General features: G+C 51.1%; 2 protein-coding genes across 2 annotated transcripts in view; one reads left to right on the top strand and one right to left on the bottom strand.

Annotated features, from left to right (window-relative positions):
* Positions 1–27,234, top strand: part of LOC104376619 (keratin, type II cytoskeletal cochleal) — a 58,551-nt gene that overhangs the window by 16,169 nt on the left and 15,148 nt on the right. The gene's annotated exons all lie outside the window — the stretch shown is intronic.
* KRT80 (keratin 80) lies at positions 2,410–18,065 on the bottom strand. Its single transcript, XM_009992425.2, has 9 exons — positions 17,742–18,065; positions 14,005–14,219; positions 8,158–8,218; positions 7,052–7,147; positions 4,084–4,248; positions 3,445–3,570; positions 3,129–3,349; positions 2,702–2,757; positions 2,410–2,612 (listed from the first exon to the last, which is right to left on the bottom strand). Exons 1-9 carry the CDS (start codon positions 18,063–18,065, stop codon positions 2,410–2,412), a joined length of 1,467 nt encoding a protein of 488 aa, XP_009990727.1.

The following is a 27,234-nucleotide window of genomic DNA, read 5'->3' as shown; positions in this document are numbered from 1 at the left end:
TCTCAAAACCTATATGGCAGGGAGGGAGACAAGCTAGAAACTCTCCTCTTGCAGGACTAAGCTGCTGCTGAGCCTCCGCCCTTTCCAGCCTGGCTGGAGCACGTCTCTGACCACCCTGTCCCCCAGCTCCCCAACATTGAATGTTCAGGACTCCCAAGCCCTCCCTTTCCATCCAGGTTTCATTCTGGACAACACTAGCTCTGTGCTTCTCCTTCCCCCCTCCTTGCCCCTCCCTGCCTTCCAAGGACACGGAGCTGTTCAGAGCAGTCATTCATCTCCTGGATCACCTCTGGAGTCGTGCAGCCTTGCACAAACCCAGCATTGTTCCTTTCGTCGAAGGGCTCTGCTGGGTCCTGCCTCCAGGGGAAGCTTCTGCACTGAAGTGCTGTCTCCTGAGCTGGGAACAGCTTGTATGACTGGGAGCTCACTCATAGCTCCCCCCTTTCCCATCCCCCCCAGATTTAAGAGCTAGGGGCTCTTTCTGCTGGCCTGGACTGTCCTCCCCTCCTCTTCTCTTGTACACCTTGACCTGACCCTGAAAGTGAAGTGTGTCCCATGGGTGGGCAGCAAGCAGCAGGGCAGAGATGCTTGCCATATCAGGTCCTCGAGCACCTCTGGGGGCCTTGTCTGTTTTGGATCTCCCAGGTAAGTCCCTTAGAGGAGGGTGTTTTTGAGCAAAGAGCACCAAGAAAGCCCCTGTGCTCTGCAAGGGCACCTCTGGAATGAGGGACTGCCTGGAAGTGTGGTTCTCCTAGAGGGATCTGGGTCCCAAGTGCACAAACCAGACCCCTTTGCAGAGGTGTAGGGGGAATTTAGCAAGGAGAAGCTCTGTGTAGATGAGTAGGGCGGTGGGACCGTGGTGGCCTGTGCAATAACCCTTCATCTCCTGAAGCATACTCGAGCTGCTCTGTGATTCAAAGCCATATGGGAGGCCGGTGGCAGAACAGCAGTGAGCTCCCCAAATCCTTGGCTGCTGGCCCTGCGTGTGCCCCTCCAGCCCTAAGTACTTCTCCCTGGGGATACGAACCAAACAAATTACCTGGGAAGCAATTTCAGCTTCATTTGGCTGCCCTCAGCTGAGACCTGCTGGCAGCTGAGGAAGGAATTGCTGTTTCAGATGGGCTGTGGTAAGAAATTTGGAAAAAAAAAAACAACACAATGCTTTCCATGTGACACTCATGCTTTATTGCAACAGCCATAACCCTGCAGAGCAGATGTTCTGGTTACATAGATGCTATGGTAGTTGTCTGTCCTACAGAAACGTGGAAATACTGCGATGCACTCAGTGGAAATATGCCAAGAGACTGTTAACAGCTCCTGGGAACTCAAAATCTGGGAACTCAGGTGGGGCTGTTGGCAGTGGCCGAGGCCAGAGCCTGGCCTCGTAACAGAACATACTGCCGGGCACTGTCTGTGTGAGGCTGTGCCAGAGGGCCACAGTAGTGCCTGTGCTGAGACCAGAACATCACCCCACCTTGCTCCTAGGGGCACGTGGCATCTACGGAGTTGGCTCCAGTAGCTTTGGTGCGACATGACTGGTGTCAGCTGGGTAAGGTAAAAGCTGCTGTGTGAGTTCAATAAATACAAAGACAAGTCCTGCTCGTTGTAGTTAAATGGGAACCAGTGAATATCCCGTTTCTAGGACCTAGCACCGCTGCGTGTGGAGGCTGGAGTGCCTTTAGGTGAGACAGGAGGAGATGTTCTCTGATAGAGAGATGGCTTATGAAAATAAAAGTTATAAGGAGTTTTAGCTTTGGTGGTGTGGGATGGAATGAGGGCCACCCAAAAGGCAGTAAGATTTGTGAAATACTCTGAAGTGGCCAAGGATCCCCCAGTACAGCCAGCATGTTTGTCACCAGCTACGCAAATCCAGATGTCACAAACCCACCTGGCTCAGGTTGTTTGCCTGCATCTCCCCACCAGCTCAGTCTGGAAAGCTCCGTGCTGCCTTTCTCCAACAGCCTCAGCAGCGAACGCTTCTCACGGACACGCACAGGGCAGGGACAGGGCAGAGAGAAGGATTTTGTAATACTGGTGAAGTGGCTGGGATGGTGGCTTCTGGCTGCTGTGTTAAAAGCTTGGCTAATAATACTTTCCCCTCCTGCCAAGTTTCCTGGAGGTACATCTCAAAGATTATGAATGCAGATCCTCTGGGGAAACAGACCTGGAGAGGAGGATGTTGGTGTGGGTGTTTGAATGGGAGAGTCCCTAAAATCCTAGGCTGGTTTCTGCTTGTATCTGGTAACAGAGATGTTAACTGGGATGTTGTAAAGACAAAACATTAAAGACGAGAAGATTCTCATCCTTTGTCCCTTGGACGTTGGCTTGAGTTCAGGAGAAAGTGCTTTGGCCTCGTTTGGCTACAGATGCCAGTGGGTCTCGTGTTGATGCTCTGGGGCTCCGTTTCTCCTAGGAGCATTCTGGGGTGGGAAGGGAACTGAGCTTTGGCCGGGCACCGCTGGTGAAGGCATCTGCTTCAGATGTCGCCGAGTTGTCGCTCTGGCTTCTAGAGGGCAGCGTCTTTGTGGTGGCTCCGTTTGGCTTCATCTCACCGTTAGTGCTGCCTCTTGCTCTGGCGAACAGCTTGGAGTTTCGCAAGGTGCTGGCGGAAGCTGCTGGGGTGGGGGGAACGAGAGGGGGCAGGTTAGAAACGTTCCATTCACACTCTGCTTCACCGAGCTGTATGAACAAAACCACTTACGGTGCTTCGGTCTGGAGTGGATGGTGCTGATGACTGTGGGTATTGGTTGCTCCATGCTGTGAAGGCAAGGACAGAGCGTGAGGACACGTATTAACCTCTGCAGTGCCAGAGAGATATAGAGAACTGCAGTTTAGCCCACTTGAGCTGGGCTACCTGAGTAGAGCCAAGTGCATGGTTGGGTCGTGAAGGCTATCTCAACAGCGTCTGGGCAAAGCATCATCTAGAGAAGTGCTGGAACCCTCCAATTGGGGAAATCTAAGGAGAACTTCAGAGCAAGAAACAGGGCTGAACTGTATGGGGATTGCTGGAATTTGTTCTTTCTTTGATCAAACCTTCAATACCAGCTCAAAGCTTGGCATGTCTGCTTTCTCCCTGGGTGTTTGGGTGCATCCCTTCCCCTCATCAGGCACAGGGAAGCCCAGTTTACCTGCTCTCCTCCCCTTCCATCAGCTTCCTGTAAGTGAGGATCTCCACATCCAGTGCCAGCTTGATGTTCATCAACTCCTGGTACTCTTTCACCAGGTGAGCCATATCCTCTTTGCTCTTCTGTAGGGCTTCTTCTAGCTTGACCAGTTTGGCTTTGGCGTCCTTGAGGGCCATCTCGCCGTGCTCTCCTGCTTCTTTGATGTGTTCCTCTAAGTACAGGCACTGGTGTTGCAAAGGGAAAAGGGTGGCGGAGGTGTTAGGTGTGTTGTAGTTTCAGACCTCTATGCCAGAGTTTTGTCACCCACCTCGGGACACACCTGGCTCTTTTGAGACACGATGCAGGACCTCAGCTTCTGGATCTTTATGTTCAGGTCTGCGATCTCCCGCCGGCTGTCCAGGAGATGACCCCCGTAGGTGCCTGACTGGGTGCTTCCTTCATTCAGCTGCAGGGGAGATGGAAGAGTGGGTTATCTGGGCACCTACTCTGCTGTAGCAAAGGAACCTGTGAGGGTTCCCGCTGCCCTTGATGAGAACCACCTAAATGGGGAACAGTAGTGGGTGTGTGGAAGGATTTAGGGCTCACTGTCATATCCTCCTCCTGCTGAAGCTATGCCAGGTGTAGAGCACACTGTCTCTTGGGGTTAAGCACATTCTTTCTTGCTGTGTTTGGAGAAGCACCAGTAGAAGGTCATTTGCATCTTAGGTGGCCAAGGTGCCACTGGGAGATGTCCTTGCCTTTCTCCACTGGTGGTGTGGAGAGCCTAGAGCAATGAAACTCCTAATTTACACGCCTGAGTGTGGAGGAGTTCATCTGGGTTAGCGCCCTGTCCCTCCCTCCATTCCCAAGTGTAGTCTGTCCTTCTACATCTTGCTGATTCCTGTAGTTTCTGGGCTGATCTCTCTCCCTTTTCTTTCCCTGCATCTCCCCAGTACCAATCAGATAAGGAGACAAATACCTTTCTCCTGGTAAGTGCTTCAGCCTCCTCCCAGCTCCGAAGAGCCAGGGCTTCATACTGGGCCCTCACTTCTTCCACAATTCTGCTCAGATCGAGTTTGCAGGCATTGTCAATTCCCAGTACAACGGAAATGTCCTTAATTTCTGTCAGCAGCTCACCGAGTTCCTGAATAGCAAAGAGAGAACAAGACTGAGATATCAGTTAGTCAACAAAGCTCCATGCCCAAAGACAGCTGAACCCTGGCAGATCTGCTGTGCTTGCTTAGCTAGGCAAAGCATCTTAGAATCACAGAATCATGGAATGGTTTGGGTTGGAAGGGACCTCAAAGATCATCCAGTTCCAACCCCCCTACCATGGACAGGGACACCCTCCACTACACCGTCTTCCCTGTGCAGTGTGGAGGTGGTGAGGTTTCCTAGGCTTTCAGTCTCTGAAGGTTGAAGGCTGGTATTATTTTCTCCATGAAATCCAGACCCAGACTAGAGTGTTGGTTTGGGACCTTTGGATACAATCTGTTACAAGTCTGACAAAATGGAGTGTTTGGAGTGCGTCAAGAGCAGGTTAATTGAACTCTTGATCATGCTTCAGTACCTATCAGAATTCAGATGGTGGGCACAAGTGTCTTGGGCAAGAAATAGGGGGGTGTGAATCATTCTGCAGGCTGGTGGACCTGCAAAGATGCCTTTGCCGAGCTCTGCATCAGTGTCTAGAGAGGCTGTGGCCACCACTTCTGTCGTTATGGTCTGCTTTGTGTCTGGGAAAAGAAGGGAGGAAGAGGATCCTTCTCCGAACACATCCACCGCTGGCAGACCTGGCCGGCTCCCAGCGCCGGGGAAACTCGAGCCAGCACGAGGGAAGCAGGAACACACCCACAGAGACGGCGGTGTCACCGGCTGCGATATGTGCTCGCGATAGCTGAGGTCACAGCTTTAGGAAAAGGAGCCAAACAAGGATGAACGCGGACTCCCCTCAGTGAACCTGAAAAGGACCCTTGATCCATGCCCGCACTCCTGGGTGGTTTGTGTCCGGGCAAGACGTGACTCGATGCTGAGCAGATGGTTCACTTGGCAGCTCCCCCCAGCCTCAGCCTGCTCCCGCGGGGGGGTCACTCCGATCAGTAGCTCTGCGGTCGCTTCTGATTTACACCAGTGTTTAAAAGAGAGCAGCGTACATCTCTCCCCATCCTTACCTTTCGTCTTGATGGTTTTGTTCTTCCCTTTTGTGCTGAGGGCTCTAATCTCTGAGAGAAGCGTTTGTGTAGCTTGTTTGCCTTGCCTTCCCCTGACTAGGGAAACAAAGGGCACCCTGACATGGTGATTCATGAATATCAGAAAAATACCCCACCACTCTTCCAAAGAGCAGGATTATCAGTGTATTTCTTCCCACAGCTGTTTAATCCTTGAGCCCTTTTGTTAACCTTTGAGCAGGTTGAGAGCTATATGAGAAAATGCCTGTTTATTACGAACACTTGAGCATCCTCTGCCAGGGTCAAAAAAAAAAAAAAAAAAAAAAGAACCTGGTGGTTTATTAATGAGGATCGAGGCTGGGATTTTCTTCTGATTCATACCAACATGCTGTGAGCAAAGCTGTCAAGCAAAATTTTCCTCATTTGCTCTTCCACTGTGTGTGCCTATATGTTGATGTCAGTGAAATCAACAGGTACAGGTGAGAAATTCCTAACCCGACAACAAGCTGTGGAGAGGAGAGGGCAGACAGAGAGGTGGAGGGCAATTTCTTTGTGTGAAGCAAGGGTAAAAAAAAACAAAAACAAAAAAACAACAAAACCATCCCAGCTTGCTGCCAAGGAAGGACAGCAGTGTGAGACCTGGAGGAAATCAGCTCAAGAAGATGATCCTCACAGCAGGATCTGATTTCCAACTAACCCCGTGAATTGCATTGCACCGGGAATAATATTACAATTTTAGGGAAAGTATGGTTAGTTGCAGGCAGGATACGTGTTCTAATGCAGTTCTGATATTGTGCAAGTCTTTCTGCCTCTCTGTGCCTCAGTTTCCCCACAAGGAACGTTACCATTCCTCCGTCAAACATTCCAATTGTTTGTATTGGTAGAATTCAGACAAATCATTAGTATTCCCAGCACACGGCCGAGCCTGCTTGGTGACATTTTACAGGCTCTGAGTAAGTGGCTGAAATCACTTTACTCTGAGTAGATACAGGCACGATGCAGCCCTTGGGTTTGTCTGAAGGGCTGCAGACTCTGTATCCTTCCCCCCTTGGTGAAATCCTTCCTTGAAGTGGAAATGTTGGATTGCATTCGCTGGTTTTGTTGGGAGCCCTTCCTCTGAATTCTGAGTAGAATAAAACTCAGCCCGATCGTGCCCTGGGTGCTGTCAGGGGGGTTGGCAGCTGAGCCCCAGACCAGCCTGGGCGCTACGTGGGGGGTTCTGGCTGGTGGAGAGGAGATGTGCTGGAGCAGCCTCCCTGCAGTAGCTGTGGGGCAGGAGGAACATCCTGATCAAATTTAACATGGAGCTGGTTTACCTTAAGGAAAGGGGATTAGCTCATAAAACCCTGGCTTAAGTCATAGAATCACAGAATCAAAGAATGGTTTGGGTTGGAAGGGACCTCAAAATCATCCAGTGCCAACCCCCCTGCCATGGGCAGGGAAACCCTCCACTACACCAGGTTGCCCAAAGCCTCATCCAGCCTGGCCTGGAACACTTCAAGGGATGGGGCAGCCACAGCTTCTCTGGGCAACCTGTGCCAGTGCCTCAGCATCCTCAGAGGGAAGAATTTCTTCCTTAGATCCCATCGAAATCTCCCCTCTTCCAGTTTAAAGCCATCTAATAGCCATCTGCCACACTGTGCAACTCCCCTGGTTAAGCTCTCATTTTGGTGTGAATCTGGATTGATGCCTTCTCTGTCGTGGAACTGTCCACAGAAATGCCATTTTTTTGCATAGTGGCTTGTGCATGTGGCAGGGCCACTCTCCCAGTTGCATTTCTACCTGCTCGTAGATGGTTTTCTTCAAATCCATCAGCTCTTGGAGCCCGTTGAGTTTTACCTCCAGCTCGGTTCTGTGCAGGGTGCTCACATCTAAATCCTGCAGGAGACAGGAAGTACAGTAATGAGTAGTTTGTAGGAAGAAGTATTTCCCACTGCCACCTCTCCCCCAGCAAGTGTCCTGCTTGCTCTTTGCTGACAGGTACTTGTGGAGCTGCTCTTCTGCTCTACAAGTAGGGAGGCTCCTTTGAGGAACTTTTTCCTCTGCAAGTTTGTTGGGGTTTTTTTTTTTGAGTGCTTTGGTGGAAGTCTCAAATGAGGTAGGGTGGAGAAGGAAGCAGGCAGGGCTGGTCCATACCCACTCATCTTTTGTTCACCACAAAAAGCACAGGTTATTGAAAACTCTGATGCCATCCACAAAAGTCACCAGAACTGCCCTTACCGGCTGATGAGTGTGTCAGGGAAAACATGCAATTAGCCATAATGATAATTTGCGGAGAATGTTTCCTCTGTCTAATAATACCCTGCATTCCTGCACCTTGGTTTGGTTTTTTTTTGCTGTAAAGGCTGTGCACAAAGCCTCCTATTTCAGCTGATACTCAAATGCAGCTATTTCTGGGGCGGGATGTTTAAACAAGGTGTGGCCATGCGACGGGAAACAAAAGCAAACACATTTATCAGTTTCCAGCCTTTCCCAACCTGTGATGTCTTTCTGAGACAAAACATGCCAGAGAGGAGAGGAGTTGCCTCGGAGGGTGCTGGGGTGCAGACCCTCCAGGCCAGGTCTGGCCAGCGCGATTGCCGCGTGGCTGGACCCAGGCTTGGTCTGACCCCCAGGCGCTTCTGCCAAGAGCCGTGGGGCTTTGCTGTAACCACAAGTGGCCCAGACTCACTTATGCTTTTCCTATTGGAATTGTGACCGTGTTCACCACTCTACTGTCCTCCTCAAGACCTTATTACCCCAGAAAATGTCTGTGGTACAAGGACTCTCCTGCTCTTGACTAGATCTGGACTGTCTTGGCTGGACCATGCTGCCTCTTCAAGCTCTTCTGTGGCTGAGCAGAGCTGGTATAGAGCCCATCCAGGTGAAAAGCTTCTCTTGCCACTGACCTTTTTGAGTTCCGTGAAGGTGTATTCCATGCCACTACAGAGACGAATTTCATCCTCATATCTAAAGAGAGTGGAAAAAAAAAACAGTAAGAAATTGCACATGGCGAAAACCTCTGGGATGCTAAGGTTGTCTTGCTGGCCCTCAAAAGCACTTGTATGGAAGCTTTCTGCTTTTTCCATGACGTCCCACTTCCTTGAGCAAGGAGAGATATCTCTTAGGTATGGGCATCTTGGACAAGTGAGAGAATAACAAGCTGCCACATGCCAGCTGCTCTGTAGTAACACCATGTGCACTTCAAGTCTGAAGAGCCTCAGAGTAAAGAGGAGGTAACTTTAATTCTAATTTAATTTGAGGGCTAAGCAACCTCAGGTTACCTCACATTTGCCACAGAAGGAGAGAGCAGGTATGGAGAAGTGGGGTGTGGTGAGTTATGCTCTGTGAAACCCAGTCTCATGCCCACAGACTCCTAAATTTTCACCCTAAGCCTTCCTCTCCTGTTTCTTTCAGGTATCCTCAGCATTTAATTTCTGGAGTCCGAGAGTCTTCTAAAGCGAGAAAGCTTTGGCTTGTGTAAATTTGGAGAATACCGGGCTGGTGTCATAACTTACCCTGAACATAGTGCAATTTGTGAAGTAACACAGGACTTGGCAACACAATTCAGGGAAAACAGTGCCCACAGAGCAGAAGGTAACGAAACCCGGATGGGATAGGGTGGAGTCCTAATGGCTAAATATCCAGCAGAGGAACCAACCCCGCAGGTCTTTAAAAACAGGTTTGATAAGGCAGGATCAGGATAGTAAAGACTTAGTCCAGGGGCAAATGCATTTCTTGATGGCCAGCAGCAGACACAAGAAGGTAGCTTAGGGAACGCACCAGCCCTGTTGGCGCTGGGGATGAGCGTGTGGCTAGCCCTGCTGCTGCTAAGAGCAGATATCTGACCAGGGAGCCACAGGGTCTCTTCTTTGCCTGGTATGTGACCAGTAGTGGCCGGTTCGCTTGCCATGCAGGAGCACCATGTGATGGGTGTCTGGTATCTCCCATTGTGCTGCTGGACACACTTTGGGAGTGTTGGCTCTTCTGCTGAGACCGCAGCAGGTTGTGCTCTCAGGGAGGTCGTGGCTTCCTTCCTCTTCTGTGGTACCTCAGGCTCCTCTTACCCTAATGTGCACATCGTGTTTCCAGGCTGTAAATTAAACTTTTCAGTGCTACTTACTGATGTCACCAAACTGATATGGGGAAGGCTGAGACCTTTGGGAATGAGGTAAAATGACGTCTCCTAATAGAGTGGCGATGATTCCAGGTGGGGTCCCTCTACTCTGCTCTCGTGAGACCCCACCTGGAATACTGCATTCAGCTCTGGAGTCCCCAACACAAGAAGGACATGGAGCTGCTGGAGCGAGTCCAGAGGAGACTACGAAGATGATCCGAGGGTTGGAGCACCTCTGCTATGGAGACAGATGGAGAGAGTTGGGGCTGTTCAGCCTGGAGAAGAGAAGGCTCCGGGGTGATTTATTGCAGCCTTCTAGTACTTAATGGGGGCCTACAGGAAATCTGGAGAGGGAATTTTTACAAGGGCATGTAGTGACAGGACACAGGGTAATGGCTTTAAACTGAAAGAGGGGAGATTTCAATGGGATCTAAGGAAGAAATTCTTCCTTCCAAGGGTGCTGAGGCACTGGAACAGGTTACCCAGAGAAGCTGTGGCTGCCCCATTCCTGGAAGTGTTCCAGGCCAGGTGGGATGGGGCTTTGGGCAACCTGGTGTAGTGGAGGGTGTCCCTGCCCATGGCAGGGGGGTTGGAACTAGATGATTTTGAGGTCCCTTCCAACCCAAACCATTCTGTGATTCTATGATTCTGTGATAAATTTGGGAGTGACAGCCATATTCTGTTGTTTGGTGGTCTGGTGCCTCATCACTCCGGTTACTCTTGAGAGCCTTCCTTGCTGTTGCACAAACCTTTAGGAGAAAGAGGAGCTGTTCCCAGGAGCAGAAAGAGAAGGTCTGGGGAACGCAGCACAGGCGATCGCATTGCAGGGCAAGGGGGTAAGTCATGCTCAGGAACTTATCAAATATCAAATTTGCAATATCAAAACATCTCCCTGGAGCTGCTGCTTCCTCGACAGAGGGGATAGTGAGGGCAGGGAAGGGATCTGACAGTCACAGGCTCTACAGTTAGGCACTTCCTAGGTTCCTCTTGAGTACCCCATGGTGGTAAACTTGCCCTCTCCTGCTTTTATGAGTCCAGGTAGCGTGGCTAACGAGATTTACCTGTCTGGTTTCTCTGCTCTTTAGCTGGAATGTTAGCCACGCTGCCAGCGACGATGTGCTGAGCTTAATTACAACCTGCCACCCTTCCTTCATCCTCATGGCATCTCAGCCCAATCCCAGTCTGTCCCAGCCTGCCGAGGCAGCTTCACACATTGCCGGGTGCTGACATAATCTTGCATCTTGAACTAACAAGACTCCTGACTGACGGAGAGCAGGCCCAGCCAGCCAAACGTGCTCACCGCACGGCTCCGGAGGGACCTGGCAGCCAGGAGATGACTCACATGGGGATGGAGCATTCCACAAACACATTACAGCATTTGTCTCCTTAGAGATAATCCTCAAGCAGTCATGCATTAAGACATAAATCCATCCCATCTTGATTCATGCACTTAAGACACACTTGAGACAGGTGTCTGGTCGCCTTGGGCTCCTTCCATAGGCAGAGGTGAACCAAGTCTCAGGCAGGCTATGTTCCTCTTTGGATGTGCCTTCAAGACTAAATTAGGGTGAAGATATATTGGTGGGATGGATCTGAGCCTGGTGGCATGAAATTAAGTTGCTCTTCCTCTTGTGGAGCAAGGAAATGGGGCAGGAAGCAGCTGAAAACCAACTGCAGAGGTTGAAGGTAGAGATGTGTTGACTGTCTAGTCTTCAGGTGGCGAGATATGACTAATACAATCCCTGGATCTCAGAAATGGATCCTCTAAAGGCTGTATGCCCGTGTTTTCCTGACAGATCTCCCCAGTGCCACACCAGAGTAGGTCAGTACATGCAAAAATTCCCTGCCTTCTCATTCAAATGGATCTTTGCATGTGCAAATGACACGTGTGGGGAGCTGAAGCAAACGCTTGTGCAGATGTGCACCTCTGGGCTCTCGTCCCTATTTGAGTATGTTTCGGTATTTGATTTTTAGCTGGATTTCTTAAAGAAGCAGGGTTTGAGATCCTGTACCAGCCTCCAGCCCACTTCCTTATCCCCTCCCCGTTCTTCTCTGCATTTGGAATTGCTAGTCAATGGCAACCTAATTTGAGAAGGAGTTAAATTTCTAGTATGATTTTGGGAAAGCAGTCCCTGGCTGGAGAAAACAGATGAATTGGAGCCTTACAGAGGGGCACTGACAGGCAGATTTCACATCCTCAGTGATGTGTTGGGCAGCAGCCTGCTCGGGTGATCGCCGCGTGCACGGCGTGTTTCGTCGGGAGTGCTGCAGCTTGGATGAGCTGCGCTCACCCAAATTTGCTGGTGAAGTTATTAGCTTTTCCTCCCCCAAAAAATTTCCCTTGGGAAAAGAAACCTCCAGAGGAGTTGGAAGCCTCCAAAATTTGCATGGTTTAGGCAGACCATTTGCTCCAGAAAAACAACTGGGCTGAGGCAGCCTTCTTGAAGGCGGCGTGCAGGACTCAACAGAGCCGGCGTGGGTTAGGATGGGGTTGGATCGCTGCCTGGAGAAGGCTCAGCAGAAGCAGCAGTTCTCTCCCTGTGAATCACTAACCGCTGGGAGCAGCACGGTGGGTTGTCACTGTCGCAGAAATCCACCTGCACTGGCGTTGGGTGTTAGCAGCACCCAACGGCAGGGTGGGATTTGCTGCTTAGGTCACCCCCGGCAGGGCCTGTGCCTTGCAGCTCGCGAGTGGGAGAAAGCGGGAGGGCAAGACACCACAAATGAAGGAAAAGCACTTGGAGGAGCAGCATCCTTTCTGAAGGCTGTTTTCCAGTGGCTGTGTAGTCCCACAAAGTGGGAGCTCTTCTCGAGACCAATAGTTGGGATAGACGTAAGCTGGTGCCCATTGTGGATTCTCTACTGTCTAATACTGCGCATGTGCACATGCTGCACCCTTATCCTTTGGGTGTGGGGTGGGTCCTGTTCCTCTAATCAGTCTCTTTTTTAAATTTTGAGGAATGTAGCACCCCTATCATGTCTATCCCGTTGTCTAACTGGGTAGTAACTGTCCAAGAAAACCAAAAGGTAGAGGGAAACACACAGCCAGCCTGTTTGCATAAGCACATATATCAGAAACGAGGCTGAAAAATAAATGAAGTGCCAGGCATAGGCGGTTACTGGGTGCAACTATGAATACGAACTGTGAGAGCAGGTGTAGGTGACTGGTCTGACATTTCTCCACCAGCTCAATGATTTTCCTATCTGGGTTTTCCTAACTGTCAGCAACTAAACCAAGAAGTATCTTTTATAACTGCAGGGCCACAGAGCAGTTACTTCCTTAGGGAAGTGCAAGGAGGACCAGGTGTTCCAGAGAGGAATGACAAGTCTTAATCTTTTTATGGCAGGGAGTAGATGGCACAATCCATGTTGTGGCTTTGATCCAAGCTCAGGGTTGCTACCTGTCAGCAAAGCAAGTGAGCTCAAGTCTTATAGCGAAACCAATATGCAAATAAAGAGCAGACAGATGCCCACCATGAGGAATTCAGGGATTTCTGGGCACCTGGGTATCAGTGCATCACTTCTGGAAGGATGCTGAGCATAACGATTTCAGCATAAGGTCAAGAACCAAACTCCTAGTTCCTATTCCTGCTCTGCCACCCGCTTGCTCTGTGGGCTTGGATAAGACATTTAACTGCTGTGTCTCCGTTAATGTCTGTGAAGTGGAGGTATCGGTCCTTCCCCTGATTTGCAGCCACATTGGGTAGCTGCTTTAATCAAAGTCTGCAGAGAACTTTAAGATCCTTGGGCTAAATTCTCTGGAGAAGGCACTGTTGTTCCTTATGCATCACTCCGTACATCAGGAACAGGTTTGGGCTATTACTATGGTGATGTCCATCGCTGCTGGCGGAGGGACAGTCCCTCAGCATCACTGTTCTCTTTTGACAGTGCCCATACCCGGCTCTTTGCTACGGATCAGCATGGAAGACTCCAGAGATCTTGTGTAGGCAGATGGGTGTAACTGTAAGGGAAAGTATCTAATTGTGGATTCATCTGTGGTATGCAAATGACACCGATAATAAGACAAGCATTGTCTTCTGGAATGAGCCATGGCACATCTCAAATAGTCTTATCTGAAGATCAGAAAGCTCTTGGCAAAAGCCTGGATAAGCACGGAGCAGCTGGTCCTCCCTTAAACTTTCAGCTACCTCAGTATTTTCTGTCAAGAGGTTTTCTGGGGAAGAGTCTTGACTTTTTGGTCAAATTAGAATTCTGCCTGAATGTTGTGGGGTGAAAGGGAGAAGGAAGGGACGTTTGTTGATATTAAGCAGCCTAGATGCATAAAACGGTTTGGGGAGAAAGTTCTGCTTTGTGAATAATAGTGTGGAAAATAAACATTTCCCTGTTTTAGTGTCTGTCATTCCTGATAATACTGTTCTCCAGAGCTGTTCTCTGGCCCAGGGCATTTCTCAGATGCTTTGCGCTCCTTGGGATTTCGCTTTTTGTGGGTTTCCTTTCATCTCTGGGTAATCAGAAAGAGGCTAGGATGCTAACTTCTCAAATACATGCTTCTGTGCACACCAAACTAGGAATTTGTTCCTGGGAATAACAGGCTGTCAGTGCTGAATCGATCTCACCCTGCACCGATACCTTTAGAACACGTTCCCCCCTCTAATATCCACCCAGGCCAGACACCTACTTGCTTCGAAAGTTATCCATGGTGCTCAGGACCTTTGTCAGCTCCGACTCGAGATTTTCCTGCTCGTAGTTGAGGGCCTTCATCTCTTGATTCATTTTGCTCATATACTGATCATAGATGGCCTTGATGTCCGACTCGGAGTGGGAATTGTCTTGATCCTTCAGGAAGTTCCACCTTGTTGTCAGGATCTTGTTCTGTTGCTCCAAACACTGGACCTACAGAAGAGGTTTCAAAGATATTAGTAACACCAACGGCAAAATCAAAGCTGACTACTCCTGGCAGGGCAGGAGACATTGACCTGGAGACCTTCAGAGACCAAGAAGCTGCTGGAATCAGCAGAGACTTCCAGGTAGGAACAAGAAATCCCCTGAAAATTAGGCCTGAAGATGGAGAGTTATGGGGACTTTTAGAGGTTTTCACATTACCTACTAATTAATTTCGTGATAGAACATGTTCACATCAAAATGAATGAGCATCTTTTGTTAAGTCACCACAGAATAAGAACTCTTCAATGCTAGTCCCCTTTGCCTGTGAACACACGGAAGTAAAGGCTGAAAATCCACCACGGGTCATGCACAGATGTCCAGGGAAGCCAGATTTACTACCTCAGAGTGGCACAAGGATAACTCCTCTCAAATCTGTAGGATTTCACCATGGTGAAGTTTGAGTAATGAATCAGAGTCCTGGTTTGTGTTGCAAAGGAACGTAGAGGAGGCTCGTGGGAACTCTGGAGAATAAGTGGAATAATTACAGACTCCACGCGAGGTCTGTGCGTGCGCCTGTCTGCCTGGAGAGGATACACTGTGTTTTCAGGAACCCACCCCCGGATGAATCTGGCACCCTTCTTTCCTGAAACCCACCATCTTAACAGTAATGCTCAGTGTTGAACAGTTCTCATCTCCAAAGCTCCTGGCTAAGTTCAATTAATTATTTAATTGCTGCCTTTCTCTCCTATTGCTCTGTGAATAAAACCAAACTCCTTCGGTCGCGTTTTGGCTGGTTCATGAGTTGCCTCCAAGTGTCCTCTGCTCCATGATGGAGATGATTCAACAAGGACACTGTGCCCTGTGTGGTGAGAGCAGTGGGGTGCAGATGCTATCAGGCCTCAACCTTCTGCTTGGCCTTCAGCTTTGACTTTACCTTTCTGTGGTCCCAAGCAGCGTCGGTGCATTGAAGAGGGAGAGTTCCCAGTTGCTGAGCATGGCACAGGTGCACATGGTGAGAGACAACATCTTTCCCAAAATGCTTCTTGTCTGCACGGAGAGAGAAGCAGGAGTGGACGGCAGCCGAGCAAAGCAGGATTGCTCAGGTGCTGGGTTGGTTTTCAGCAGAAAGGGCGCGAGCGTTGGGATCTTCCAGGTCTTGCTGTTAAAGGTCTCATCCTTTCTTCCTCACATCCTAACACGTGGCCAAAGACATCACTTTGGCAGTCCAGTCTGCTGGCTGGCTGCTTTGTCCTGGCACAAAACCCGTGTGGCACAGCGCGCGAGGCTGAGAACCAGAGGGTCCCAGAAGAAGGCATTGCAGGTGGCACAAGTAAGCTGCCTGCGGAGCTACCAGGATCCAGCTGGGCCTCTTGCTCTCTCCATCCGAGGTATCTCAGGGATTGTGACAGAGCATCCCTCAGCGGGGCCGGGATCAACCCATGGGATTGGCCGTTTGGGAATGGCATCTCATTTGAAGGCAGCTTCCCCGTGCACTGCTGGGATGGTTAATGACTGAATGCGTTGGCTGTTGTTCCAAGTCCATCTTTGACCCTCAAATCAGGTCTCAGTTCCTGACCTCGCTACTAATCCTTAGATGCTCTTTTTCTCCCTCCCCCCAAACTCTTCAGTTTCTTTCCTGTTCCCAAACCATACCCATCCACTGGGTATGCTTACATCTCGGCTTCTTATGCAGCATCTCTCTAAGCAGAAATTCTTCCTTGTAAAGTCTTCCTTCTAACGTGAGCTTTGCAGCAGAAGAATCACCCAGATTGGGCCTCATTCCCTGGAAAATCATGCCTGAACACAGAAGTGACCAGGGCTTGGTCCTCGGAGGCGTCTACCTCTGTGCTGCTCAGGCTAAATGCAGGGCCTCAAACAGGGGCTCCATCACTTGGCTATTCCTCATCTTCCACCTGGACGTATCTGGATGGAAAATAAATACTGGCAGATCTGGAACAGCCTGCTGGAAAACCATCAGCAGCAAACTCCTAAAGTTACTGTGGTCAATTATCTGAGGAATTTGCCGCTCAGGCTTGAGACCATCTGAACTCCTGATTAAAAAGACAAGTTCTCTTTGGCAAGGAAGTGTCATTACTTTCCTCTGGAATGAGGGCCTGAGGCAGATGGCTGAAGTTTGCCACTTGATGCACCACTTTAAGCTACAGCCTTCGAAGGTAAATGCAGGAGTTGCTAGCACTGAAGTCAGAGCCACCCAACTGGGGTGGGGTGTTTGTATCTTCTGTCCATCAGGCCCTGTAACTCACACTTATCAGCAGACCACCAGGTTGGGTTTATCAGGAAGCCTGGAGGCTCTCTCGTTTCTTCCATCCCTGTTTCCACAAAACAGGCTAGTGCGTGTGGTCTGGCTCACGTACGTATTGTCACTGCGTGGTCTCGTCCCATCTCCCCTACCCGCATCCTTTCTGCTGAGGTCTGGTTTCTGAGCAGGGCTGACATCCACAGAAACCCTGACCTCTCGGTCTGGATAGTCAAAGGACCAGTCCTCCAGCACGTGCAACGGAATCCACTTGGGTGATTTCCAAACTAGGGGTTCTCCAATTTCACATTGCCAAGATGTGTGCTTGGAAGAGCACAGAGATGGAGGCTGCCATGCCCCTCCACCCAGGGTCAGCCCCTGGTACCACTGCATGCCTGTTTGCACACGTAGGTGTGGTTGGTTCACAACTGTTCCATTTAGACAGATGCAATGGGAGATGGTTCCCCCGCCCTTCTCCTTCCCAGTGTGAATTCAGGTCCTCTTAGAGGTAGAGTTAAAACAAAAAGAAATAAATCCCAAGCCATAGTAGCTTGGCATTGAGTGCCTGTATTGTAGACTGCAGTGAAGCAATCCTCCTGGAAGATTACCATCTGTTTACAGAGCACCAGGGCTTTGCAGAAACCTGCCTCGGCTGGATGAGTTGTTTTCCTTTGAGAAAACCTTCTGCCTTCTCATGGATCTTATGAGATGAAAGCGACACTTTCTTGGCTAAGCACGCAACCCCTCGCAATGAAAACCGCAGAGGAGGGAGGTGGGTGGGGGGGTCTCCCTTGCCTACCACGTCGGTATGGAGGTGAATTTCCAGCTCTCTTTAGCAGTCAGAGAAGAATTTGAGCTGCCGCCTTAATCAGCGTCACCACTCATGGCTGTTTGTCCACTCTGGGAGCCAAGGCCAGCTCTGCCCAGCCCTGTGCCCCCGCCTCTGCTGCTCAGCCAGGGCTGGGTGCCCGAGGGCAGAGCTGCCTGTCCTCCCTGGGGACCCGTGGGATGACAGGTGCAGCGCAGGAGATGCACAGGCTGCCCGGTGCCACTGACCACAGATGCAGCCCAGCTTCACCTTGAGATGATGCTGGCCCTTGTTAAAACAGATAGCACTGAAGGGATAACTAATTGGGTAATTAGCCTAATATTCAGAGCCTGGCAAGGGTGACCTGAAGGCCTTCATAGGTTTCCTGAAAGCCTGGTTAGTGTCTGCTTCCCCACCACCGTCCTCATCCCCGTGCGGCGCAGTGGTCCTCAGCAGCTCGCCTTACCTTCTCAATTAGGGTCACAAACTGGTTGTTGAGCATCTTGATGTCCTCTTTTTCCTGCTGCCGCATGGCTTGAAAGTCAGGGTCGATGTCGAGGTGCACAGGGGCCAGGAGCGTCCCATCGATGGAGAAGGAGGGGTAAGAGGAGCAGCGGTACCTGCTGTCTCCATGGAGGCTGAGCGAGCTGGAGTCACTGCCGGCCACTCCGTTGGGGCTGCTGCAGCCCGGATAATCCGGGGCCGTGCCGGCTGCTGCTCTGCTCATCTTCCCTGACACCTCCCAAGAGGAGAGGGAGCCACTGGTGAAGGCTGCGCAGGGGTTAGTCATGCTCAGCTCGTGGCTCTGCAGCTCGAGGGGAGGGAAAGGGGGAGGAAGAAAAAGAGATGAAGTTTTCTCGCTGCTGCTGCCTCAAAGGGAAGGAGAGTAGTGGCACACCGAGAAGTTTGGTCGGCGTAATTCCTGTCTCCTCAGCTCGTGGGCTGGCTGATGAATTACAAGCACCTGTTCTCCTATGTTCATTAAACGGAGGAGGGTGTAACCGTTGATGTAATCCAGATCAACCTGTTGGCATTTTTTTTTTTTCCCTCCTCCTCTCTCTGCACCCTCCTTTCTTCAGGAGCTTGTTTGTGTGGTGAGGGCATAGGCATTCACAGCAAAAACAAATCACTCCCAGGTAATTCGCTGGGCCCCGAGCGGCTGCTTTCCAAATCCTTAAATGGTGAAGAAAGCGATCGCAGGTGCTGGGCTGCAGCAGGCTCCGAGCACGGCGGCTGTGCTCGGCACACGGAACCTCGGCTCACGCCCTGGCTGGTTTCCAGCCAAAATCTGCAGGAAGGAATTGTGATTGGTTTTAGAATCATAGAATCCCAGACTGGTTTGGGTTGGAAGGGACCTCAAAGATCATCTAGTTCCAACCCCCCTGCCATGGGCAGGGACACCCTCCACTACACCAGGTTGCTCAAAGCCTTTTCTTCTTTTGTTTTTGTGGGGGAGTGTTTAAAATCATAAATAAAGAGTCTGAACTGGCTAAGGGTAGGAGGTTGGAAACTCACCTCAAGCTGGTTGTGATGAGAGGTGCTTGTGGTCTGCCTTTGACCACGTGAGCACATCACAGAAGCTTCTGGTGCTTTGAGTGTTTTAGGGACAGTTCTGGTTTTGACGCCCCGGGGTATGGGGGCCACGAGTCCTGAGGTTATTCCATCGTCTGGTCTGACAACAACAAAGACCTTCCAAACCTCTAGACGCCAAGTTGGATCTCAAAAGTGCCTAAGTCCATCTTTGACCACTGCACTCCTGCTTCTTGAAAACCCTTTAAAAGCGGGTGCTGGAGACACCAAAAACCACTGTCTTTTAATGAATTCTAGGCTGCGAAGGTGGCACACCCTTAAATACCTGTTTGGAGCTAGGTGTTAATCAATGTTGGACATGGCTTTCTTGGAAGCATTTTCCTGCTTTAGCTCAGTTTCTCATGTGAAAAATCAGGCCAGAAGAGCACTGGTTCCTGGCTCTTTTTGTCTCTTACATTGCAGTGTTCTCAGGAATGGGGATGGTCTTCTCTGGCCAAAAATTGAGAATTTCCATTTTGTGGGAAAGCTGCTGTTTCACAGTCTGGTTCTGCCTCATGTTGGAAGATGAGCTGGGAATTTCCCTGCCAAGTGAAGTGAAAGAAAGCTTGGGTCTGTAACAGACCTGCTTCAACAAGAAACATGTCTGGTGAGGGAGTAGTTTCTGCCTTAAGAAGGACATCAGAAGGAAGATGACCTGTTCCAGTAGGGTTAACCTTTTCTTCAAGTGTAGCTTCAACATTTTACCCAGAACAGCATACTTTCACATGGAATGTCCATCTTACCGAAACACCTTTTCCAGGGAAAATGTTTTCCCTGATGATTCATTTGAATACCAAGTCCCTCACTCAACAGATCCTTGTCAGGACTTCTCAGTTTAATCCTGACGGCTTCTTTTAGGGATTAAAACAAAATTTATGTCTGGGAGATGACAAAGCTCATGGCGCTTGCAAGGTGAGGTGAGATTATCTGTCTCATCATGGGCTGCTCGTTTGTGGCTTTGTGGTTGCAGGCACATCAGTGTTCCCGATTAGCATCAGGTCATGGGGTCACCTGGCAGGTTTTTGGCTTCAGCTGGTACCGAGGGCAGTTGTGATGGCCCCCCAGGAATGAACCCTCGGAGGGAAGGAGATGGAGGTGAAATCAGGCTCGTTCCATTTAGCAGCGGCTGGGAGCGGTGTTCTGCGCTGAGCTGGGCAGGATACCGCTCGATTACGCTTTGTGAGATCCCGGGAAGTGCTGCTGCAGGGACAGCACTGCTGGGCATCGTGTCGGCGACCACGTCCGCCTGAGCGTCAATCCCTACTCCTTGCTCCTCTGGGTATTGATTCTTTCTCTCCTCCTCTTTTTTTTTTTTTTTTTCCCCCCTTGAAATGAAATTTCCAGCCCTGGATCCAGCTTGCGAGGATATCCAGTTTGCCTTAAACGGCATCTTCCAGTGCAGAGCGGCACAAAAACCCCTTTTGGTGATCACATCTAATTACAGCCTGTTGCTTGATGCCTTTTGAGTTCCGGTTCCTGCGTAGCCTCGTGTGCTGTATCCCACATCCTCTCTGTGAGGTGCTGCAGGCAGGGGCAGAACCATTCTGCCCAAGAAGGATGCGGAAGAGCGAGGGCTTAGGATTAAAGCTGCCTTTAGTGCTTGGGAAAGGCAGGGTGGAAAGCCATATTTCGGTGGGAGCACTGGGGCCCCTGTACTCTGAGATGAGCAAGGCTTTTCAAAGTCCTGCCTCCTTCCAGGAGGATGGATATAATTTGCAATAACCCTCTAAGGAAAGTGTTTGCAAGTGGTCATCTCTGCTGGCAGGTGGTGTGAGGACGTGTGGGAAGACTTTGCAGAGAGAGGGTTAACCGGCTTTCTAACCTCTCCTTTCTAGGTGCCAAGGGGGAAGCTCCCATCCCACCTGCTAGGAAGAGAGATGAGGTGGGGATCCAAGCTTCCCTTGTTAAGGGGAGACACTGCTGCTCCTGGTGCTGGGTCCTAGGAGGACCCCCTTTTCATCTAGCCAGGGCATTGCTCCGTGGCAATGTCCAGCGGCCCGACGCTGAAATGATGCTGCTCTTTGGTATTGTAGGTGCACTTAGCAGTGCAGAAACCTGTCACCCCATGCTGTCTTCTCAAGGATGGAGAAGGGAGGACTGGTCTACACAGCAGCAGCCAAAGCCTCACTGCGTGTTTCTCTCCCTCACTGTCTTCCCTGCCCTGTGGGAGAGGCAGTGCTGAGTCAGGGTGTTTCTTCCTTTCCTGCTGATGTTCTCGATGCTCCTCCTCGGCCAGGTATTTGGTTCAGGTTTGAATGGGCTGGTCTCCAAAACTGGGCTTTAAGATTTGGTGCCAGCCTTCTTCACTATACAGCAAAACAAGCTAAAAAAGGATGGGGACAGGAGGAAGGTGGTAACAAGGCGGAGAAGGCTCTGGAGGATGCGACAAAGGGTCCAGTCACCTCCAGCTAAGCTGCTGTGTCCTCCTGCTCCCATAGTGTTGCTGCTGTGTCCTTGCAGCCTGATCTGGCTTGTCTCCTGGTCCATTTGGATGGAGTCATCATCCAAAGTTGCTGAGTGGTCCCAGGATCTCCCAGTCTGGAGCAAGACAATGCATTGCTTTGAGTTTGCAGTGTGGTTGGTTGATAGATTGAGGTTTGGGGGTGGGCACAGGGTGGCTTAAACCATCACAGGGTGGCTTGGAGGTGTGTAAACCTTTGCAGACAAACCTAGAGAGTCTTATCACCCCTTCCCTTGATACATGGAGATTCATCCTGGCCATGTGGAAAATCACCTTTTAGGTTTATTGGCTCAATACGTATACACATAGTAGAACAATTTATTTATCAAGGTTCTATAAGTAATTGCTGTTTATTAAGTATGGGTAATGTATGAAGCGTAAGCAGCGAATCAGCATTTGCCCCGAGGAATCTGAGTGATTAGGGTTAAGCAAGACAGAGACAGGGCTGAGGGATGCAGAGAGCTGGGGAGGTAATGAATGGTCAGCAGGAGTGATTTAAGCCTCATCAGGCACGCGAGAGCGTCTGGAGTGGGAACCGCACGCGTTAAGCCAAGTGACGCATCGCGAGGAAATGACTGATATTGTGGCCACAGGTAGGACAAGGCAGAGCAGCTGCAGGTTCCTGGTTCCAGAGAGCCACGTTCAGTACCTCGAGTTCCCATCAGGTTTAGAAAAAAATAAGAAGAGGGCCTATTTTGTTAAAGGTTTGTTTTGCTTTTGTTAAATTTGGCTGCCGGCCCTTGTCCTGTGGCAGGAGTGACGTGGACCTGCTCTGTGGCACAGGAGATGTTGGTTAGCCAATGCTGGTTATCCGGGGTCACAGCCCAGCAGTGCTGCCCAGAGCTGGTTTTGTGGGGAGGGGTGTCGTGGTTGAGGCGGACCGGCAACTAAATGCCATCCCCGGGGATGGGGAAGAGAATTAAAGGGGAAAAGAGAAAGAGACCTGTGGGTTGAGATAAGAACAGTTTAATACTACTACTACTATGTGAATATATCGAATCATAGAATCATGGAATGGTTTGGGTTGGAAGGGACCCCAAAGATCATCCAGTTCCAACCCCCCTGCCGTGGGCAGGGACACCTTCCCCTAGACCAGGTTGCTGAAAGCCCCATCCAGCCTGGCCTGGAACACTTCCAGGGATGGGGCATCCACAACTTCTCTGGGCAACCTGTTCCAGTGCCTCACCACCCTCTGAGTGAAAAATTTCTTCCTTATATCCAATCTAAATCTCCCCTCTTTCAATTTAAAGCCATTGCCCCTTGTCCTATCTCTACATGACCTTGTAAAAAGCCCCTCTCCAGCTTTCCTGTAGCCCTTTTAGGTACTGGAAGGCTGCAATAAGATCACCCCGGAGCCTTCTCTTCTCCAGGCTGAACAGCCCCAACTCTCCCAGTCTTGTCTCCATACAGAGGTGCTCCAGCCCTCGGATCATCTTCATGGCCTCCTCTGGACCTGCTCCAGCAGCTCCATGTCCTTCTTGTGCTGGGGACTCCAGAGCTGAAGACAGTATTCCAAGTGGGGTCTCACAAGAGCAGAGCAGAGGGGCAGAATCCCCTCCCTCGACCTGCTGGCCACGCTCCTTTTGATGCAGCCCAGGACACGGTTGGCTTTCTGGGCTGCCAGTGCACATTGCCAGCTCATGGTGAGCTTATATATATATATATATGTATATATATGTATATATACATACACACAATGATAAATATATATAAACAAGTGCTCACCACCCCTTGACCAAGGCCCTTCTCATCCTGGACTAACGATCCTGAAACAGATAAGTCCCGACACCGCAATCCCGGACGAGCGAGAGGCCTGAAGAGAGGGAGAGAGAGAAGGGGGGCAGGAAGGGAAGAGAGAGCATTCCAAGAGTCCGAGAGTGAGCGCCCCAGAAGAGCAAAGGCCCTTCTTTCTGGCTGTCCCTCCTTTTATCCTGGGCATGGCGCTGCATGAGACGGAGCGCTTTGTTGGTCAATTCAGCCCTCAATGCTCAGGCTCAGTTCAGATCACAAGGGGAGTTGTGGGCCCCCCATCCCGGCCATGCTCCCCCCCGTCCCGTTGTGCTCCTGCGCACTGGCAAGAACACGGCAGCTGGAAAGTCCTTGAGGCCTCAGTGCCAACTACAAACATCAGGGTGCTGTCAATGTGCTTCTCATGACGAGTCCCATACTCAAACCAAAACATAGAGCTCTTCTGGCTGCCAAAAAGAAGAGCGAACCCTGTCCCAGCTGAAACCAGGACAGGGCCTTTGGTCGCAGACGCCGCAGTTCCGCCCGTCTCCGCGGTGCCCGGGAAGGGCAGGTGCCGGGCGGCGTGCCCGGAGCGGTGCTGCGGCAGGGCGGCCGGGACACGCCGCTGACCACAGGGCTGCCTGCTGATGTGGGCACGCGTGTGGTTTGCCGCTGCTCTCCTCGTTTGACCCTCCCGAGCCCTGGGGACAGCGGATGGCGCAGAGGGAAGCGCGGCAGCCGCCCTGCCCACGCTGGGATGGGGCATGGAGGCTGGGGACAGGAGAATTTGACCCCAGCCTGTGGGTCTTTGTGGACCGTGGTTTGAGGGATGGTTGGGGATAGCTGTGCAGCCTTCCCTTGCTCCACCCCATCCCTGCTCTGTCCATCTCTCTCACTTATTCCTGCTTTCCATCCTTATCCACACTTCTAGTGTCACATTTCCATTCTCACCTCCTCCTTTTATTCCTTTATGTGCCTGGCAGGAGCTATCCATGTCTCCTTCCTCCTGCCAACCCCCTTCCCTCCTTCCTCCTTTTTGATTTCTGGGCGAAACAGTAACTAAAACTCTGCTGTCTAAAGCACTTCCCCCAAAACAGGCGTCACTTGCAAAGAATTTACAGAAGGGTTTGGAAGGCAGGACGCAACGTGCCCAAATCTGCTTCACGCTCAGGAAGGTTTCCAACCCATCTGCTGTGCTTTTGCTCACGTGGTTTCCAGGAAATTTCAGATATTGGGGAAAAAAAAAAAAAAAGTAGGGCTAATTAAGTGGTGGTGACGTCACTTTTTCTGCGGAGGTGCTGCAGGCTCTTCCCTTCCCGCTGGGTGATACTGTGGGTGCCCAGGGCTGGGGAAGCAGCTGCTGGGCACTAGATCTGCCCCAGGCAGCCGTGTGGTTTCATCTCCCAAATAAAGCGACTCGGTTTCATCTTAGAAGCCGCTGCTGTGTTTGCTCAGCCGAAGGCTGTCCCAAAGTCTGTGAATCTCCGTGTCCGTCGTCCCCACTTGTCCTCGCGTCGGCCGCTCGCTGAGCCCACTCTTGTGCCACACTGGGAGCCTGAAGGGTGCCAGTTCCTTTCTAATAACCTGTCCTGTTGCTTTGGCAAGCGGCTCCTCCTTTCCCAGTGTCGCTGCTTATAAAAAGAGCATAAATGAGACCCAAGACGTGAGGATTTACTGCTTCGTGTTTCTCAATCCACACTCGAACAAATGACTTCATTCCTTGTAGACAGCACCCGGTCTCCACCACTCTGATTACAATCTGGCTCTGGGCTCTTGTGTCACTTTTAATTGGGCATTTTGTTTCTGCCTTGTGTGTCATTCTCACATGGTTTGCAGCACAAATAACACAGTATTGTGTTTCGGTGGGTACTGGAACCTTTAGCTCTTAATGAGGTTGCAGGGAGATTTATGAGGCCGTCTACCTGTTTCACAACATGCAGGTTCTGAGGCTAAAATACGCTGAGATCTTTTTTTTTGGGGGAAAAAAAGACCTAAGACATCAAAGTGACAGTTAGAAGGTGGACGCTTGCGTTGGAAATTGCAGAAACAGATGGTTTTGCCCCGAAATGGGGTTTGGTGGCTGATCAGAGCGATCCCAGCCTGCAGCGGCCTCTCTCCTAAAATCAGCGTAGGGGGAGTGAGCCCAGAACTTTAAGGGATGGAGAGATGCCTTTGGGGGTGTTTTGTTTCCCTGCGAGGACAGGGATCTGGGCTTCCACTGCATTTGTCATCAGGTGGGAGCCACAAGCTGGGAGCAGGGACCTGGTGAGGGTGGGAATGGGAGAAGAGATGGTGACAATCATCAGGCTGTATTGGGACAAACTGTGGGACAATTCACGCAAAGATCAGTCTGGGAGCTCCTTGTGCTGGACAACCAGTGCCTCTCTGCCCCCTCGTTTGTGGCTGCCTTGTGCCTGCCCTTTTCAGAGGCCACATGTCCAGTTTTGCAGGCAAGAGGTCGGAGTTTATTTTTTCCTGGCCGCTCAACGTGAATTGGATCTCAGTCTCCCATTTTTCGCCTTGTTCCACCAACACCATTCTGGAATAAATACAAAGTGGGCTTTCAGCTGTGCCTCCACCTCGCCATGGCTTTCCTGGGGCGGTTTGTCATGCTGAATACTCCCTAACTGCTTCGAGCCAGCCCCTCTGCAGCTCGGGCACAGGAGTGCCAGGCACGGATTGCTCTGCTCCCGGGCACTGCTGGAATTCTGCAAAGGGGCAGTGGCTGTGCACGTGGGTTTGGTGCTGGGCTACCCCCGGGGGCCAGTTGACTCCTGGAGCTGCCTCTTTGCAGTGCAGCGTGTGGTCGGGAGCCGCTCGCTGTCCCGCCGTGTGTGCCAGGGCAGCGTTGGCAGCGCGCGGCGTGCCCTGCAGCGTCGCTCAGCAGGGCAGCAGGGTGCACGCGGCACGGGCACGGGCACGGGCATGGGCACGGGCACGGGTACCAAGTCAGCACCGTGAGGCAGAGGGAGGAATCACCCCTTCGCTTCACTCCGTCTCGACTTCGCGAGGACGGCCCTGACGTGGCACGGCCGAGCTGCGCGTACACGTGCGACGGCCCCGTGTGGCCCCACGTGTGTGCGTGTGTCGGGGCCGGGCCGCACCAAGCCCGGGAGCGAGCCTGTAATCCCTGTTAAATCTGGACCAGATCTGATTCATCCTGGGTTTTAACTGCTGGGGTCGAATTCCGCATGACTGACTCATGCCCGGTGCAGGTGAACGGGGTGAACTGGAAGCTCAGTCCTGCTTTGAAGGGCTCTTCTGCCTTTTTTCGTGCCGGATAAAGCTCTTCCCGTGTGCCGAGGGGCTGCGCAGCCCATGGCACGTGGGGAGGAAGCGTCCCCAGCATCACGGAGAGCCGTTCTCACTCCTGGCACTGTTTTTCCTCCTCTTTTCCTGCCAAACCTCTCTCCTCCCACGCTGTCCTTGTGTAACATGGAATCCTGCCGCAGGTGGAGCTGGTGGCTGGAGGTGGCTCCGGGTGCCGGGGGAGGCAGTTGGGTGCTGGGGCTGGAGGAGGTTTCTCGGAGCAGCAGACATGGCTGTGGGTAGCCCCAGCTCCGTGCAGCGTTGGACCTGATCTTCCCTCCCCTCCCACAGACCTGGAAAGAGTAATTCATGTCATAGGCAATGTAGGCAGGTGCAAGATAATTATAATTATTATTGTCATCGTTGGATGTACTGATGGTGCCTCGCTCAGCCCTACCACACCCTCTGCTGCCATCAGCACCCAGGGCTTGGCTCCCCAAGGCTGCAATCCTGCCCTTTGCTCCTACCGTAAAACCCGATACCGAGTCCCAAGCTGGGAGAAGAGCAGAGGAAAGGGAGGGTTACACCTTCCCTTTGGCTTTCATTCAGAAGCTGCCAATTCTGTCCTGTTTGGGTTAAAAGCTCGGTGCTGGAGCACTGTATCTTGCTCGCTGAGATATAAATGCTGAGATAAAATGCCTGGCCAGTGCGACAGACGGGTGGGAATTTCTGAAGCCCAGATCATGGGAGCACGATTCTCCTTGTTTCTGTGTTTCCCATGTTTGCAATTGTGGGAAAAGCCCCGCGTCTCCCTGGGAGCTGAACTGGCCCCTCTGTAAGCAGAGATAACCATCTCAGCTTGGTGATTATAGCCGTAATAAAATACTCGTAACAAATAAATCGTTTGAATTTTTTTTCGCCCTTTTCTTCTAACAGTGACTCATCTGTGAGG

Source organism: Tauraco erythrolophus, unplaced genomic scaffold (genome assembly GCF_009769465.1).
Source record: "Tauraco erythrolophus isolate bTauEry1 unplaced genomic scaffold, bTauEry1.pri scaffold_48_arrow_ctg1, whole genome shotgun sequence".
Classification (NCBI taxonomy): domain Eukaryota; kingdom Metazoa; phylum Chordata; class Aves; order Musophagiformes; family Musophagidae; genus Tauraco; species Tauraco erythrolophus.
Note: the sequence above shows the minus strand (reverse complement) of the source record. Positions and strands in the feature narration are given on the sequence as shown.

Coding starts and splice junctions, on each gene's coding strand:
- KRT80 (XM_009992425.2), bottom strand. CDS start 18,065: ATGACTAACCCCTGCGCAGCCTTCACCAGTGGCTCCCTCTCCTCTTGG. Junction 14,220..17,741: donor TTGTGACCCTAATTGAGAAG/GTAAGGCGAGCT, acceptor CCTCTTCTGTAG/GTCCAGTGTTTGGAGCAACA. Junction 2,613..2,701: donor CCACTCCAGACCGAAGCACC/GTAAGTGGTTTT, acceptor CCACCCCAGCAG/CTTCCGCCAGCACCTTGCGA.